Source organism: Pseudorasbora parva, chromosome 25 (assembly GCF_024679245.1).
Source record: "Pseudorasbora parva isolate DD20220531a chromosome 25, ASM2467924v1, whole genome shotgun sequence".
Classification (NCBI taxonomy): Eukaryota; Metazoa; Chordata; class Actinopteri; order Cypriniformes; family Gobionidae; genus Pseudorasbora; species Pseudorasbora parva.
In genome coordinates, this window is record NC_090196.1 from 5,853,070 (window position 1) to 5,872,593 (window position 19,524).

At 39.4% G+C, this 19,524-nt stretch overlaps 1 protein-coding gene across 2 annotated transcripts in view; it reads right to left on the bottom strand.

Moving 5' to 3' along the window:
• Positions 1 to 3,769: 3,769 nt before the first annotated feature.
• The window catches only part of lsm14aa (LSM14A mRNA processing body assembly factor a), a 37,149-nt gene continuing 21,394 nt past the window's right edge, over positions 3,770 to 19,524 (bottom strand). For both annotated transcript variants that reach the window (XM_067437238.1, XM_067437240.1), the window contains 5 exons: positions 17,348 to 17,527; positions 16,761 to 16,923; positions 16,626 to 16,664; positions 16,297 to 16,525; positions 3,770 to 5,867 (listed from right to left, as the gene is read on the bottom strand). In XM_067437238.1, coding sequence (XP_067293339.1) covers positions 5,844 to 5,867; positions 16,297 to 16,525; positions 16,626 to 16,664; positions 16,761 to 16,923; positions 17,348 to 17,527 — 635 coding nt within the window. In that variant the 3' untranslated portion in view covers positions 3,770 to 5,843. The remainder of the gene's footprint in view (positions 5,868 to 16,296; positions 16,526 to 16,625; positions 16,665 to 16,760; positions 16,924 to 17,347; positions 17,528 to 19,524) is intronic.

Below are 19,524 nucleotides of genomic sequence, written 5' to 3' on the forward strand. Positions count from 1 at the left end.
GACGCCGCGGTGGCAAGACGCTTACGTAATGTAGACAAATAATTAAATACTTCTGACTATTTTTGGGAGAAACACCTTTTTTGATACTGTGTGTTGGCAGTAGCATTTTTTCATGTGGGTGAAAGTAGCAGAAAAGTTGTGCACCGCAGCTCTATAAACAAGAGTTTAATATCAATGCAATATTTATTTTATCCATAATATAAAGAGCTATTTTCCAATGTCATTTATGGAAAATACATGTAATAACAGCAAAATAAAACAATAAATAACCTGATACAATATGATTTGTATGTGATTTTATCTTTGTATAAACCCTTCCTTTCTAAACTGTTTATTTTAGGTAGTTAATTTTTCTAATTTTGTGTCTCTGGAAAATAGTGATCTATGACTGTATTATGTCGAATATAAGTTTTATTTTGTGTCTATTCGTCAATGAGGGATTTGTGAACAATTTTATTTTTATTTTATTTTTGAAGTAAAAAGACAAAATTTGACCCTTGGGGTAAGTTGATGCCAAGTGGCAATTTGTTACTAATATTATTGTTTTTTAAAAATGTAAGACTTATTATAATAAATGGGTTATTAATTAATATTTTCATGGGTTTACAAATCTTTTGCATTCTGCTGTTTGGCTTCAGATACAACTACTGATGCAGTGCAGAGTGACCCGACCTCGAAAGGGAACGTCGCCGCTTACTTAAAGTAACCATGGTTCCCTGAGAGGAGGGCGTGCCTTATTTTTATTTTTTTTATTTCCCCAAACATTTTTTTTTTTTTACATTTCAAATTATTTTTGCATTGATGGGTGTAGCGGACAGACCAGCTGTTAATCTCTCCCAGTGGACAAAGGTTTGCCATATTTTGATCTTGGTGGACTAACGCCATCGGATAAAGACGCTCGGACAACAGCCAGACATCTCTTAAGAGGACAAGACCACCACCTCTGGTACCAAGATCAGGAAGGACAGGACTTCTCATTGGTCCACATGCAGTTTCTGCACTTCACCAACCTACTCTGTAAAAAATATTTTCATGATTCATCACATTTTCGTGGTTCAGAACCAATAATATTTTGAGTTTCTAATTATTAAACCAATTTCCTTCATTTTATCAACTCGAATGTCAATACTCAAAATTAAGGCAACCAGGTTACTTACATTAAGTTAATCCAACTAAATGAACACTTACAGTGTAGTGTAGAACTGTGTCTTCCTTGTGCTGATAATACAGAAGAGGCTCTTCAAGTTAGAAATCTCACCAATGGTTCAGATAAATCAGCTGACCAACTCTCCCCACTTTACAATCATTCCTAATGACTGGACCGCCTCCTGTGTGGAGTGTCCTCATACAGCTAATGCAAAAGACCTTATACATTTATTCATTTAGAAATTACATACATACAGTAAAAAAAATTGTTGGTTTAACTTAAAAAAGGTAACTCACCATTGACAGCTCAATCCGAGGGGCGGATAAACGGTTGTCTTTCAAACTCCCTCTGCACGCGATAGGATAGCGCTACACCAACCAGAGCAACGAAGGTGAAGCAGAGCTCGTTGATAGATTAAACATTCACCGTATCCGGTCGGCTAAACTCAGAACACATCTTCCCTTCTTAAGAATGACTTCAGTGCCGTTCTTTGTTCTTTTCTCAGAGAAAAGCTTAACTCCAAGTCTTCCAGAGTCACGGTCAAAGCTGATTCGAAAGACCGCCGTTCGCCAGCTTCTGTGTTAACTAGAAGCACGCAAACGCAACTCGGCCGTCATTGTTAAGCCCCGCCCACCGGCTCTATACACGATGTGATTGGCCTGACAGGAGTTAGGTGATTACAGCTCAGAAGGGTATTGAGAGTTGTTAGACGACACTCGCGGGCAGATTAAATTTGCTGCCGCTAGGGTGCGTCTAGATTTCTAGGCTATAAGTAACCTGGTTGCCTTAAAATTGAGTTTATTGAAATAAAAAATTTGAGTTGATACAATGAAGGAAATTAGTTTAATAAACATAAACTCAAAATATTATTGTATCTGAGCCACATTAAAAAAAGTGATAGATCATGAAAATAGCACCATTTGGCTGTGTCATCACAAATAAAACACACAATTACCCAATACACTTAATACAAAATCTTTAATAATATTGTCGAGTCGCAAAAAAATGTCATTGTATTAACTCTTTTTAATTTCAATGAACAAAATTAAGGCAACCAGGTAACTTATTTTTTTACAGTATGTGTGTGTGTATGTACATGCGTGTGTGTATATATATATATATATAAATATATAATAAATTATGCATATTATATATGCTCATTTTATTTTATGGAGCTAGAAATATGACAAGATCTGAATTTGAATTGTATAAATCTGAATTATTGACAAGTGTAAATCTAACAAATTTGAATATTATGTTGCATTTTACATAGTTCTGAATAGCAGATATTTTTTTTCTGAATTAATAGACTGTAAATATTCAGTTTTAGAAAATACAGATTCAAGATTTCAGATGAAGAAGAAATTCAGATCATCAAATTCAATATTCTAAAATTCAGATCATCAAATTCAATATTCTAAAATTCAGATCATCAAATTCAATATTCTAAAATTCAGATCATCAAATTCAATATTCTAAAATTCAGATCATCAAATTCAATATTCTAAAATTCAGATCGCAGAAATTCAGATCTAACAAAGTAGGCCAGAGGTCATCAGGGAAGAGTAAAGGATGTCAGACAAATCCAACAGAGCACCATCTGATCATTTCATTTCCTATTTGTAATGGAATAAAGAGATCAAACAGCCCTTTTATACTTTTGAATTGAATTTGATGATCTGAATTTCTTCTTCATCTGAAATCTTGAATCTGTATTTTCTAAAACTGAATATTTACAGTCTATTAATTCAGAACAAAATATCTGCTGTTTGAAAATACATGTCTATACAATTTCGACAAAAACATTTCAGATTTGTTCAATTTCAAAGGTTCTATATTCAACATTTAAAATGTACTATGTAAAATGCAATATAATATTCAATTTTGTTAGATTACACTTGACAATAATTCAGATTTATACAAATCAAATTCAGATCATTTTGTCATATTTCTAGCTCCATATTATTTCAGCTATACTTGGCAAGGCAACATTTTTTTATTGATTAACTTGAACTAAAATAAACAACAATAAAATTATGCAAAAGGAACAAATTATTTTAATGCTTTTGCTTTCTCGTGTTCCCCTAAAAAACGTTGCATTCCCTCCCAAGAGCTTTTGCTTCCAACATTTAAAAGCAACATAAAAAAATAATAATAGCGTCACAGTGATCCTAAAATAACACAATTTTAAAATACATTTAAACACATTTTTAATATTTTGTCAGGCTTTAAAGTAGACTAACACACTAAAGCACACGTACTAGACTATAATTTTAACTATAGTGTGTTATTTGATGTTACATTTAAAGTGACTATATTTTAAACCTACTAAATTCCAACTTCACTACAAATGTAAATAAAAAATACTTGACACGAAGCGTTAGTTTACGTCAGAATACGTTAAACACCTCAAATAAAACTGAATTCCTTCTGTCCAGCTCCTCTTAAGCTCAACTGACTGCCTTTACCCATCAGTTCACATTGAAATGAACGCTCAATAAACCGTCTGAAATCACACTAGTTTGCGCTCGAGTGTACCATTGCAATCCTAATTTTAAAAATACGCAAAAGTATGGAGCATAATGACCGCTCAACCCACAGAAGTACACAAACCACACAACAGATATTAAACAGTTTATTCTTGCATCTAGTAAAAACCTCTTTACATTTAGTTGTGAACAGATGCCATGCTGCGGTTCAGAGGGAAAGTGTGTCGACCTGATGGAAGGATTGTGTTTATCACGAAACATTTCCATTGAAGGGTTCGCCTCAAAAGCATTGCTGGCTTGTGACGAGACCTGCATGCAGCAATGTCCCGTTTACACGCGAGTGTTACTGCCCCGACATTGAACAAACTGTGATTTACACAACTGTAATAGTCTCTAAACTTAAACGAACGGACTAATAACACTAGCTGGATCCTTTTACAATAACGTACGTTCCCAATTATATATAATAACAAAGGTGAAATTTTAGGACAGTTATACCTTCTTCTGTGTTTATATTGACCAATTAAGTACGCGAAGCTGCATTACTGACCACATGCTTTAGAGGATTCACTAGTGTGTATTACTGGAGTAAAGCGTCTGTTCTCTAAATTTAAGAGCTTGAAAAGTGCAAGAGGATATTCGACACGGGATCCAAAACTCAAAGTGTTTGAGGTCTTGCAGACTTGTACTTCAATTTATACATATATATCATCTGAAAACAAAGTTTATTTCATTATCAACTTCCCCAAATATCCCAACAATTTAAACACAAGACAAAACATTTGCGCAGAGATGTCATAGCCATACACAATCAAAACTGGCCAGTTAAAATATCAAACCTTCGAAATTTAGTGACGTAAATCCATACAAATAAAAAAAGCGTTATTCTGGTGCAGTCACCGCGAGGACATCGCACAGATGGCAAAATCAATTCTGATTACAAAAAAAGGAAATCTTGAGCGATCTACAGGTGTGAATATCACGCTGTGCACGTCAGGGTAAGCTGCAGGCGGCTGCGTGTCGCTACAACATCATGCTAGTGCAGTCAGTGACTATAAAACACAGGAGCGGAACGAGGAGAGATGGGCAAAAGCATAATAACGCCACACAACACATTCTGGCTCTTCAGCGGCCCGGCTCTCCATCACATTAAAGACAGAGAGCAGAAGAAACGACCCACTGGATGATAGAGCTAACGAACAAATCTTCCCAGCGAGCTCTAGGCTCAGTGTAGATGTGTCGGTTAAGACGCGTATACGATCTCAATGTTGAACGACGGTCATATAGCGGATAGTGGTGGGAGAAAAAAACACACCATTTAAGTGACAACGCAGCATAGCTTTCCGTAGATTCACAGAGTAGCATTATTTTCCTAGTAAAGATGGGACATTCACTCATCAGTAAACATCTGCTACAAAGTGCTACATACTGCAAAGTGTACCTCAAATATAAACCCATCTCATATATAAACATATCGCTGAGTCACTCTGCATTGTTTCACCATATTGCCTCGCTTTAGTTTCAATTGCGTCACTCGAAAAAGAACGGTTTCCCCTCAAAGTCAGTGTTTTTATATTTTTTAGTTTTATCTAAAATGTCCTTTAGTGAAATACTGACACTTTCCTCCAAACGCAAAACAGCTGGAGGAGTCTTGCTATAAACTTTGGGCGTCTTACAAGGGATGAATACATCTGAATAAGTCAAAAAAAATGTACCACGTTTGTATATATTTAAAAAGAAAAGCGAGAGAGAAAATCTTACTACAGAAATGGTGACGTTGGGGTTTGAAGAATGAAATAACATTAGAAAAATATTATATAACTTAGTTCCAGACGGTCTATTCTAAGTACGCCAACATAGCAAAACGAGTCAAAAATAAAGCTCATTCAGTGATCAGAGTCATCACAATGCGTTATTATAGATCATCCGTTAGCTGTAAGCAGCATATAATCAAATTCAGGTTGAGCATGGACAACAACAAAATGTCCCTCAGAAACCATAATATATTTAAATCCATCTGGAAATATTATTCTCAATTTAACAAATCGAAAAAATTGCATTTGCTCCACTCCTCGGGAAGAAATGGAGATGTTTTCATTAATGTCCAGGTTTCAAGCAGTCGAACCCCAGTGCTGGTGACAGATTTACGTACATTAGCTCCTCGTCTGACCCCAAATCAGGTCTTCAGCATCCATCTCCTGTCATCACTACGCAGCGATTTTGTTGTCCTTCTGGAGAAACAAATAAAGAGGAAAAACAGTGACTCGGTCTGTACTAAAAAAAGTTAGGAAAGAAAAAGAAAAAAAGTCAATTTTTTTCAACAAATTGGGTTCAAAATGCTGCGTTCACACCGCACGCGAATGATGCAAATAAAATCGCGCTATTTGCACGAAGTTGGAGGTTAAGGCTGCTCTCGCCGGGGTTGACGAGCGCTGCTGATCGCCTGGGTCTCACATCTCCCAAAACACCAGATCAAATTTTCAAATAGGAGCTCTCTTAATAAATAAACCACATATTTGAGCTTTAAACAACGACATTGAAAAACTATTAAAACTACATTTTGTGACACAATAACAGTAGTATTTTTAACTCTGGCCTCTGGGTTTCCCATCCGTCACTTCACCACGTGAAAACAGTAAGCAGGCTCCTCATTGGTTAACGCGGCGCGAATATCTGCCAAAGTTCAGATTTTTCAACCTAGAGCGTTTCGCGCGTTCAAAATGCTCAATTCGCGTGACCCTTGCCGCGTCATTCTCGCGGATCGCGCCGCAGAATGCCTATTCGCGTCTCTGCATTGACTAAACATGTAAATCATTTACGTGCGGTGTGAACGCAGCATTAGGAAAAGGTTGTTTTTTATCTATATTTAATACCCAAATCTAACAATACATAGTAAATATTACAAGGAGACAGAACCTGCGTCCGAAATTGAATACTTCTCTACTATATAGTATGCGAAAAACGGCACGCCAAAAGAGTAGTATGTCTGAATTCATACTATCCGAAAAACAGTAGCGAAAAGTACTCGGATGAGCGGCTACATACGATGAACACGTCACGATCCCATGAGGCCACGGGAGAGCATTTATCAATGAAGGTGAAGGGACGTAACTGACGCCGTTAGGTCACATGATAACGACAACATGGCGGATGTAGTACGTCCAGATTACATTCATACTATAGAGAGCAATTTTTTAACGGCCGCAAAGTTCGTTCAATTTCAAATGTTGTACCCACTCACATAGCACGTGATTTTGAACGCATTTGAACACTCAGTTGCACACTCAGAAGGGGCTAGCTAATCATGTACCAAACATTAGCAAATGGTGCTTATAGGGGCGGGTGATATACCGGGAGAATTGTATGTAGTTTTTCTAGTGCTTGAGGTTTTTTTAGGCCCATTTCATTCGTGTCTTTGTTCTATTGTAGTTTGTTTTATATGCTCTTTATTGCCGTTTTACTTGTTTAAATTATATTGAAAATGGGTAGAATTCTGAAATTAAGGCAATAAAAAAAATTATATCAAACTTTATTTAAAGAAAAAAATGACTATTGTGATTGTCATCGTGAAATAAAATTACGCATAACGTGATATATATAATTAACTCGAAAGGTTATGCTAAATTAATGCCAACAGCCCTACAATGACAAAAAATACATAAAATAAAAATTCTATCCTCCACACTGTAAAAGGGTCTAAGGCCTCATTTACACTGCATAGTTCAAGTGAGCCAATGCTGATTTTTTTCCTCTCATGTGGCACAGATCGGATATGACATGTGAACGTGTAAGCAGTAAAAAAAAAAACGCATGAATTCCGATAGGGGTGTAAGAAAAATCGATACACGTGAATATCGCGATATTATGTTTGGCGATACTGTATCGATTCTCAAAAACGCTGTATCGATATTTATATATTTATTTATTTACATCCAAGATTCGTGGCTTTGAGTTCGGTTAAACCACAGACTGTATAACACCCAACCGCTAGATGGCAGTGTTATCTCAGAACGTATAACTGACGCGGAGCCGGAGAAGCGCAAGGTGAAAGTGTGTGCATCACTAGTGTTTACATTAGCAAACCCAGCTCTCAAGACGATAGCATTATTCCGCTCCTGCAGTATACAGAGCTGAAGTGTGGACTCATTTTGGCTTCAGGCTAAAGAAGCCACTAAGGAAATCGACAAGAATCATTTTGTTTGCAAAATAGGCCAAGTTATAATCTAATACTCGGGAAACACATTGAAACAGAGAGCTCGCTTAACATCCTGACGTCACCCGCGCTGCTGAGAAGCGTTTCGATAGAATAGACTGCACGCTTTTCTCTCAGTAACAAAATAAACACACTCCAAAACTGACAGCGGTGGCAGGAGAACGAAAGATAATAGCGATGTGGATATGGATGCACCAGCTCTGCAGCTCAGTAACGTTACTTGAAATAGCACTTTATACAATAGACTGCTTTATAGAAAACAGCTTTAGGGTCCGATCACACACAACGCGTTTTTGAGGTTCGAATGTGCTTTAATGTTTCTAGGCAACCCCCGAATCACCTGTACTGTCAGTCAAATCAATGTAGCGGTCAACACAACGGAAGGCCCGCCGCTTCATTCATTCGTTTGGACAACAGAAAATAAGCGCGATGATGTTGCACGCTTTTCTGCTCAGAGTTGACTTCTTTCCCACTTCATGCGCTCGGAGCGCTCCTTCAAAAACGCGAGGCGCAGCAAGCGGTTAAAACGCGAGGCGCAGCAAGCGGTTAAAACGCGAGGCGCCCAGGGCGCATAAGCAGCGCACATAACGCTCTCTGCCAAACGAAATCCATTCAAAAAAGGCTTCTCGCTGCAAAAACGCGCTCTGTGTGATCGGGGCTGCTGTGTTAAATATAAAACAAACGGTCATTCAGTCATGAAATAGACTGCACTTTCTGTTGTTAAATAGCCACTGCTATACTGTGAACCTTTAAAACATTAACACAAAGAATCCTGCAGTCACTTTACATTCCCCTTAACTTAGATCGCACATTGCATATGATTAGTGATATAGATTATACTGTATTAATTAAATAAAATACTTTGTCTCGTGTTTTAGGCTTATGGTTGTGTTCTTTATTCTTTTAAATTATAAAAAACAAAAACACAAATAAGAAATCTCAATATATTGCCTCTCTTACAATATCGCAATATATTGCAATATATCGTATCGTAACCCCTGTATCGTGATACGTATTGTATCGCCAGAGTCTTGGCAATACACAGCCCTAAATTCCGATATCCTCAGATCGGATTCAGGCCTCACCCATATGTGGTAATAAATCCGATAGGATTCGGACGCGTGCATTAGCGTCTGCCATGTAAGCGGACAGATCGGATATTCCCCAGTAAATGAGTCGTACGTCATTGAAAACAGGACGGCGGCGAATGACGTCAATTCAGGTGGACACAAACTGCGATCCAGTGTTGCAAAGTCTGCAGTTTTCATGTGGAATTGGGCTACTTTAACACAGTTTTGAGTTGCAATTGGACGGGTTTTGTTGTAAAAAACCTTGCAACCCCATCAAGGGCACTCCTCTTTTGCTCTACCTTAAGAGAGAAATGTTTGCCGACCTTTAAAGATGTGTGGAAAAGTGCAGACAGCAAAACATTGTGCAATCATTTTGTCTGCGTCCATCGCATATCGCGCTGATTTACTTCCTTTTCCGGTTAAGAACGTCTTGGCCTTTTTTCCCAGTGTACAGTGTAAATGCAAATATCGGATACGGGTCGCTTTTGAAAAGATGATGTAAGCGGGTCGTCAAAAAAAAATTCGGATATAGTCACCAAATCGGAATTGTGCATCAAGACCTGCAGTGTAAATGCAGCCTAAATTGTCACATTTTAAATTGAACACTAAATAGTTCAAAGGAGGAAAATCATGCGGTAACGGTTGTACATTCTTTTAAATTAAAGCTGCACTATGCAAACAAATTTTGATTAAAGGGATAGTTCACCCAAAAATGACTGATGTGTATCTGCTTATCCCCAGAGCATCCAAGATATAGGTGACTTCAGTAGAACACAAATGAAGGTTTTTAAAGGTCACCTATATCTTGGATGCTCTGGAGGCAAGCAGATAAACATTACATTTTCATTTTTGGGTGAACTATCCCTTTAAGAGGATAACTACAGTCTCCCTACCTTACCCTGATTCACGGTAACCTAATAACAAATAATTGATCATTTAAGCTATCGGGTCCGATTTTGTGGGAAAAGAGCATTTGAGGTCATAAATGTACATAAAACAAATGTTTACATTTGGTCAGAACAAAAACAGCAAATGTTACTTAAGATGACAGATTTAATTTATTTCCGGATATATGCCTAGTAAGTCATAATTATATCAATGTGCACTAACGTGGAAATCACAGATTCATCTGCGCAGAGAAGTGCCAAAACAAAACCCACGGGAAAAAAAGAACCCTGCTAATAACCTGCAATTGTACGTTTCAAACAAAGATGGCGAAAGAGTTTGGTACGGACTAAAAACGATGTAGTTTGCATGCCAGGCCAGTGTGTGGCGCTGTAATTCTGCCACAGAAATACACCCAAAACGGAGAAGAAGAGTTGTGGCTAGCCGGGGTCTAGCAGTGGTCGGAGGTGAGGAAAAATCTCACAATTAAATAACAATAAATTCATTTGCTACTTAACAGATGTGTTTTATTAATGCCTACACCTACCCCAACCCAAAACATACCCTTACAACAATGCAGATACGTCAACTAAATGACGCGATATTGATGTACGCGTGCCCAGTGCCCGTAGTTGTATCCCTAAACTCTTCACCGTGCTGGACGTAGTGTGAGGACATCACCGTTTCAGAAAATATACGGATTCGCTGTACACACGAAAACGGAAGATGATCGTTTCCAGATTTACTCGCTTTGGGACCCAGTTTCGGAAAATATCGGATGCATGCTTCTAAAACGCCGGATCCGTGTGGACGAAACGCTGATACGGTACAAAATGTATACGTATACAGTAGGGCTGGGATAAACGATTATTTTTTAAATGATTAATCTAGCGATTATTTTTTCGATGCATCGATTAATCTAACGATTCATTTTTCCTGTCCGATTCGGTTACGATTCGATTACCGATTATCTCCCCATTAATTGCCTAATAGCAATTTATACATGTTGATTTAATTATCTGAATGAAAAAATGAATTCCTTAACGTTGCAATATATGTTTATTGCTCTTAAAATTCCAAAGTAAGACTATACAAGAGCAATGCATTCAATAAAACCTTGAAAACATAAAGTAGGCTACACACACACACACACACACACACACACACACACACACATAAATAAGTATTAACCTACAACAGAGAAACATATTATACGATTTTTCTATGTATGCAACTCAGCCTACAGGCTATGCCCATCGATTAAATATCAACAAGTTGGTTAATCAAATCCGGGGACACACTGCAAGCGTGAGTGTCTCGGCTGCGTGGCGTGTCCGTTTTTGTTTCGGCTCCCATGTTAACAGGTTTTGCACACTGACTGTGACGCGCGGAAAACGCGTGCATGCTAGAAATAGAAGAGCGCCTATTTTTCACGTGTGTTGGGAGCGTCTCCAGGCAAAATAGAATAGGAAAAGATGTTTATATATCATTTTGACACGAATACATATTATTAAATTACATTTTCATGTTTGAAAGTCTGTAGGTTTACATAAATGCAGATATAGGCCTAATTGTAATAATAAAACAAGTCAATTATCGATTTTGAAATATTGCAACTGTCAATACAGAACGAAATATTCTTTTGCCTATTCCTTTGCTGTATCAGTAGGCTATTTAAGTTTAACATTAGGAATAGGGCTTCCCTCCGCATCAATAGCAGCAGCAGCGCCGCGTCAGACACCCTTCTAGTGTGCAAAGGCAGAGAAAACGCCACGCAACCCCGTGGCTGATCCACAACAGAAACGCCACGTGCATCCGTGGCATGACAGTGAAAAGTTACATGTAGCGTGCATTACGGGCGCCAATATTCCGTTTAAAACCGGAATAGTCCTGGGATGAAACTGCTCACTTAGAGGATGGATACCCTCGGTCACATCAGCGCGATTAGACATTAAACATTTTAAATTTAAAGCTTATTATGTACGTAACGTAGCCAATGTGTCCGATGCTTTCACTTGGTGCAAACGTTTGTTTTTGTGATTAAAATACATCAAATATTACCAAAACATCTGTCTTCCTGTGTGCAGAAATTTGTTTATGTAGCCGTGACAACAAAACGCGTGCGCGCATGCCTGTGATGCTCCGTGCGCACCGCGCGCCAACCCCATAGACTGTGGCCAACCCGCAAGCCTTGCACTTCTGAAAGTCTGAGGAGCCACTCGTGTTGCTACCATAGATATCCATAATAAATAATATTCTTAATTACATAATATACTTTATTATGTACATCTATGGTTGCTACTACTCTCCGGCGCCGCCATCTTTATTTTGAGTCTGACGAATCGACGCGCATATTTTGCGTCGACGTATTTTTTGCGTCGACGTGTTGTCCCAGCCCTAGTATACAGCAAAACGCGTCTCCGTGTGGACGGGGCCTGAATATGTCAAACTAAATATAAGGACATCACTCAGGCAGCAGTAAAGGCTACTGCGCCTTTAAGACCTGAGGCAGGGATATGCTCTTCTTTCTCGACTGTACATACTATACAGTTCACTTAAGGCATATTCAGACTATGTCTGCTTGGATACTCATCAAGATGGACATGATGACACTTCTTGTGTGAGTTTGGCTATATAAAAAAAATAAAAAAAAAGTTGTGTACTGTGCTAATTAATTGAGATTTCTTACAGCTCTTACAGGTTGTTGGCCTTGTTTGTTTCGTTGCTTCTATTGCTCTACCCTTTTTTGTAAGTCGCTTTGGATAAAAGCCTCTGCTAAATGATTAAATGTAAATGTAAATGTAAATGAGTTTGTCCGTTTAAGCGCAAGACTAAAAAAGAGAACTCAATATTTGCGCGCTGTGAGACGAGTGCGCGCTCTCGGATGATGCACAGCGTCAGATCTCTCAGCGCGCACGAGTCTCACAGCGCGTCTTCACTCCAGTGATGACGGAGAAAACGACTGGTCATCTGCGCACATACGGCAGCACTCGCATGCATTAAACAAAGTTTACAAAGAGGTGAAACAGCTCGGTAGGTGAAGCGAATTTACCCGCCACAACTCTAAATCAGCCGCATTTGGCAGGTGGCGGCGCTAATGTCCATCCCTGGCGCGCGCGCTCCGAGCCGATCTCAGACTGAGCGCCCCGTTGTTTTTTAATACTTATGGGGATGAAAATAAATATATTCATAAATACTTTTTGGAGTCAAACTCTTTTGACAAAGCTTGAACAAAATACTTTCAAAATTTAAGACTTTATAAAGCCGTGATAAGACTTTTTAATACTTTATAAGGGTCTTAATTTTCCCAAAATTGATTTATCATCTTTTAATACTTTTCAAGACCCCGCGGATAGCCTGAGCTAATTAAGGTCTTATTGGGCATACTAGAAACTAGGGGTGACCCCTAATAGTCAAAGATTCGATGCATCGATATGCAGGACCGGATTCAACCACTGATCTCACGGTCGAATCTTCGCGGGTGTTATGAAACGAGGATCATAGCATTTTGGCAATATGGGGGTGCTCAATATTAGTGCTATAAAGATGCGTCACGGCGCTGAGCGATCGGCCCTTTAAGGGCACTGAGCTTCACACCGGACGCACCACGCCTTTAAAAAACACATACACCGACAACAGCACAAATACGCCTGTCCGCGGCGATTAAATGTATATTTCCCTCAAATCATGAATGTACATACTGAGTTCACCCTGTGCTACAAGATACACTCATCGTGCAGCTCTTCTGTCAGAAGTCGATTCAAAATTGATCTCGCGCGTGGCGCGTAATGTTCACGTCTGCCTGGTGTGAGATCCCCGAGACACGGCGCTGAGCTTCAGTCCGGTGTGCGACCCCCTTTAACACAATCGTGGAAAACGTGCATCTTAAAAACGTGCATATAAACGCACAAAGTGTTCTTTTCCTTTCTAGGCAGGTATTTTTTTAGGTTTATTTATGTTCTTTTATATATTTGTGTGTTGTTCTGTGTTTCGATCGCGGCTTTTAAATGTTATGAGAGAACGGTTAATTTACGAATGTGTAGTGTAGCCTAGTTTGTGTGTAAAGTAAAATAAAAATAGTCTTAGCCTCCTGCTGACTAGTGTCCTGCCCTTCCCAACCCGTTTATACTGTTTATTTTTTTCCAGTCTATGGTTTACACACACACACAGATGATTCGACTATCGGTCGACCATAGAGAGATTGGAAAATTCTGATGCGAATGTGTAAATCCTTAGTCAGGGACACCCCTAGTAGAAACTTTAGCAGTGTGTTGAGGCAAGCTGGAGCTAAACTCTGCAGGACAGTGGCCCTCCAGGACCGACTTTGGACACCCCTGTTCTAAACATTACTGATGCTCAATGTAGGCGAATCATTGGGACTTGACCATATCAGCCCACAGCCCTTTTTTTGTGGATTGAAGGGACCAGACATCTGATGCATTTAAAACTGGCTCCTGCTATGTTGTTAGATTTTTTTTTTTTAAATGGGAGTGTAGTGTTGCACGATATACCGGTACTAGAAAAGTATTGCAATACCTTGCTATTACAAACGGTACGATATTGACTTGTATTAGTACCGGTACTTTAAGGAGGACAGTCCCTATATGTATTTCTTAATGTGCGTGGATGTGTGACAGCAGGTGTCAGGATGTGTGTGCAGAGCTCTGCTTTAGCCGTTCAATAAACATTGGAAGTAGTAGAAGAGTTAAATATATACGCACAGTGCATGACAGAGAAAGCAACAGAAATATGCACGCATTGAGAAGAAAAAAGCGCGGCGCGGGAAGTGCTCGCGCTACCGGACTCTGACCTGAAGCGCGCGCACACGCCTTTCAGACAACAAACATGAGATCGCCCTTCAGTTCTTTCACGGATTATTTGGGTTTGAATGGTCAAACATATGTAAAGATGCACGGTCTGGTGTGTATTCAGGTAAACACAGTCGATGTCTTTGGTGAACGTGTAGCCTACAGCTGAGGTAATTAGATCAGTGCAGGTCTTAAGACAGACCTAATATTATGTGATTAATGTTAAGCAAACATGCTTGGCTAAATAATTAAAATATATTTATAAAAAAAATAGTAGTATAGTTAAATTATAGAGTGAAGACCAAGTAAGCAGTTTTATATTTGATTATTTAATTTCTTTCTTGACTTGCTAGTTGCTACTGTTTAATAGACCTAAAACTAAAAAATAAAGCGCTGTGTGTGTCATATTGTTTGTAATTTGCATTTTTGCTTATTTTTAAAAACAGATACAATTAAAAATCTATATTATAACTAAGATTACATTTAAAAAATATATGAAATTACTCGTATCATAAAATAAGATTTTGTTCATCCCAACCTGTTGAGAAGTGAAAGGTTAGTGAATGATTGATAATGTGATCTCTGTGAGGATGTTCACACTGGCATGTAGTTATTATAGCAATAAGAGGAGGGAATGGTCAAAAACCACCGCAAGAACTGCTGGCCAAGTGAATTTTTAGTAAAAAAATAAATAAAACAATGAATAATAAGTTCTGTTGTCATATTATTCATATTATCTGTTTTTTGTTTGTTTTTTACCGTGGTATCGATTTAGTATCGGTATCGAGGTATTTTAGTCTGGTATCGTATCGAAGTCAAAGATTTGGTATCGTGACAACACTATGGGAGTGCGCCATATATTTTAAAAATGCATTTATGTTAACTACTAATGTATAATGACAAAAAGGGCAGGTCCAACACAGAAAAAAGGGTGTCAAAATTGTACCTTTAGGGGTACAACAGCTTGTCGCTGGGGCAGTACCCTTAATAGGACAACTTTGTACCTTTTTTACTCCTAAAAAGGTGCATATTAGTATCTTTGAGTACAAATGCGCATCTTAAAGTACTACTATGAACCTTTTTGTGGTAAAAAAATGGTACAAAGATGTCCTTTTAAGGGTACTGCCCCAGCGACAAGCTGTTGTACCCCTAAAGGTACAATTTTGACACCCTATTTTTCTGTGTGAAGGCACTCAGTCAGATGTAAAGGATAAGGAAACAATTAAAAAGCCTTTACTAGGTATGGCTTAAGTCATTTTTAAAATACAAGCACCAACATGTTTCGACCCACATTGGTCTTCATCAGGGCAAAGCAACACAATGAATGAGAATGATAAACCAAACCTATAACCCAATCAATTAACCCAACGAGGCAACCGGGTCTACAGGATTGGGGATACCAACGTAATGAAAAAAAAAAAACTCATTCATTGTGTTGCTTTGCCCTGATGAAGACCATTGTGGGTTGAAACATGTTGGCGCTTGTATTTTAAAATCACTAAGTCATACCTAATAAAGGCTTTTTAATTATTTCCGTATCCTTTACATCTGACAGTGCCTTGGACCTGCCCTTTGTGTCATTGGACTTTTCCCTTTCCAAAGAGCACCTATTACAGGCTATTTAACTCCACCAGAGCGCCGGGTTGAACCTGTTGTACTAATGTATAATTGTCTCATTCATTACCCGGTATTCAAAATCAGAGAACTCTCTTCCTCCTTGACTTCCTCTGAATCCTCCTCTAAAGCCACTTCCACCAGAGTACGACCCAAACGACCCCCGGCTGAATCCACGGCCGCGCCCTCTGAAGCCCATGCCGCCGCGACCCCTGAAGCCTCCGCGACCCCGCCGTAATGGCAGGCCAAACGTCTCTGCGTTCATCCTCCGCTCCTCCGCCCAGGTATTCCTCCTCTCTCTGATTAGCGACAAAAGAAAAACAAGCTCAAAATACATCCAACAACGTTTCTGAGGCTGGCACCCTCTGCCGTACAGCCGTTTTGGCTTGTCGTACTCACCTGGGGAAACCAGATAGTCCAGACCTCTCGGCTGCCTTCCTGTTTAAAATCAGGCACAATGACTTCACAATCAGATCATGGAACAAAAGTGGCATTTTACAGATGGAGGCTCATAATAAAGCGACGTGAGCTGACCTTGTATCATCACAGGAGATGTTGTCAAAAAAAGACTTGGTTTTATCGTAGTAACAGTTTGGTCCGAGAGACTCTTCCTCATCAGCGTTTCCTTCACTGTTCTGAGTCTCGACCCCCGAATCACCCTTATCCTCGCCATTCAGCGCCTTATCGGACTTCTCATCTGAACAAACACACACGTTAATACACCTGCATTTGTTTGCATGAGAATGTTCTTTACTCTCCTTTGTAAAAAGGTGTGCTTAATTGTATTGAATGTGCACTTGCAGTGTACTTCAGACCTTAAAAAAAAAGCACTTTACTTGCAAATAATATAATTTTCATGAAACAAAAGGCCACTTAAGTGCACTTAGTGTTATTCGATATTACTTTTAAAATAAAATGTCTTTATTATAAACACATAATTATTTATGTGCATGACATGTAGCCCTCCATAAATGATTGTCATGTTCACTTTAATGATATTTTAAAGAGAAGTACAAATTACAAAGTCTATAATGCACTTTACTTGCAATTAACTGTCAAACATTAATTTGATTTCTTGAAGAAATGAGGCTGATCCTGCACATTTAGTAGTCGGTTTGTACCTTTCAGTTTGAGTTTGCTCTGGAACTCTTTGTCAATCTCGTCCTTGTTGAACTGAGCATTGGCGCTCTCAAAGTCAAAGTCCTTCTCAAACTTCATCGGTCCTTCTCTCCGCACAGGGAACCGTCCTCTCCCACGATGACCTCCACCGCGACCGCGCCGAGCAGCAGGAGGGCCACCAGCTGAGCAGAACAAAAAGCACAAGAGTATTGCTAGGGCTGCACCATTAATCCCAGTTAAAGCACACGCCGTTTGTTAAAGGCTGCTATTATTTTATGCGCATCTTGTCAGTGAAGCACGGCTCTGTGATCTGTAAATGCTGCTCTATCTGAAAGCCAGAGGGCGATATCGTGCAGAAACTCAAACGATGCCCCGCAGAAGTGAGAGAACACACGTCATTCCAGGAAATCCCTAAGGGCATCATATCACTGTAGCTGAATAAACAGAAGATTGAAACGCTTTGATTAAACATGACTAATAAACACACGACTGCGACAATATATGGTTTTTCAGTTCTTTAAGCCTTCTCAGGTAGTTTCATGAAAATACAGCATATTTAAACTTTAATGCTAATCGACATTGATAAAGCCTATGTAGAGAATACTATGAAATATGTTGTGTGCCTTCTGTGTAAGTAGTGGTGTTACAAGTGAAAAGCTCTCGCGATATCGCCATTACAGAGTGAGAGGGTGAATTTCGCATAGAATATGCCACCGCTACATTTGCATCACATCCTCCACTGTCGTTGTGCTTTTATTTATGAATATAGAAACAAAAAACATTTAATTCAGTTGAATAACGGTCATTTAAATATTGAACTATTGTAAACATATGCTCTGCACTGTGCAACTGCATCTGAGCTGCAAAAATCACAGTTCACTGATCACGACAAGAGTAAACGCCTGTACACACACTTGAACGAATATTGTGTGCGCTTATCGCCAGCGTTTAACTGGCCATGCGACGGTTGAACGTGCAAATTCAGTAGCCGGCGCTCCCGGTACACAAGGTGGTGCTGCAGACTTTATGCTTCTGACACTGGCTTGTCACGCAGAAGAAGAGGAGGAGACAGTATTTACTTGCTTGCCAAAATCAAGCAGCAGTCACAGCGACAGGCATTAGCAGTTTATCATCTTTGTCTACTTTGTTGTATCAATGTGTGCTCGGCAAGATGGCAAGTTGTGCTTAAGCGCCACCAAGTTGTGTTTTACTGTAACTTCAGCAGCTCTGCTGTAACTCAGATCTTCATTTGTGTTCCGAAGGTCTTACGAGTGTCGAACGACATGAGTGAGTAATTAAAGGGGGGGTGAAACACTCAGTTTCAGTCAATCTCATGTCAATCTTGAGTCCCTATAGAGTAGTATTGCATCCTTCATATCTCCGAAAAGTCTTTAGTTTTATTATATTAATAAAAGAAATATGGGCTGTACCGAGTCTTTCCGGAAAAAACAGAGCGCCTGGAGGCGTATCGTTTGGGCGGAGCTAAAGAATGACAAGCGCGTAAAGGCGGGCGTACACGGTGCGATTTTTGCTGTCATACGAACTCGCAGACGATTTTTTTTTCTCGGGAGAAATCGCGTGGAGATCGTGGATGCTCGTATGGTCGCGGCTCGCACCGTGTGAGAGGAAATACGAGACGAGCCGAGCACGTTAAGAGCACCTCCCGACCTTACGATCATTTTTAAACATGTTTAAAAAGTTCGGGGTGTCGGCCCGATTTTTACCAGCATATGGCTGTCCCCTATTGCCAAATCATGCACAAGCACGTCACATACGCTCAATCTATATGACTATTATTAGCTCAGTGGCTGCCACATACTGCGTTCACACACACACACACTTTCTCTCTCTCACGTGCACTCTTCTCTCTCCCTCTGGTTGTTTCGGTTAAAAGGAATGGCTTTTCTCTGCTTTTCAACAAATCATTTTCACACCTTTTTTCTTTATTTTTTGTATCTGAAGCTATAGCAGCAACATTGAAAGCTCCGGTGTCTGTGTTACATGAAAACTCGTGTGATCGCGGCCGGCTCGCGGTGCAAACAGTCGTGCCGTGTACCAGCTGATTTGATGCGATGATCAAATTAAATGACTCGTAGCGTCTGCAATATCTCACGACCTTCCGAGTGTCCGAATTCGCACAGTGTACGCCCGCCTTAAAGCGGTGACGTCCTCAAGCGTG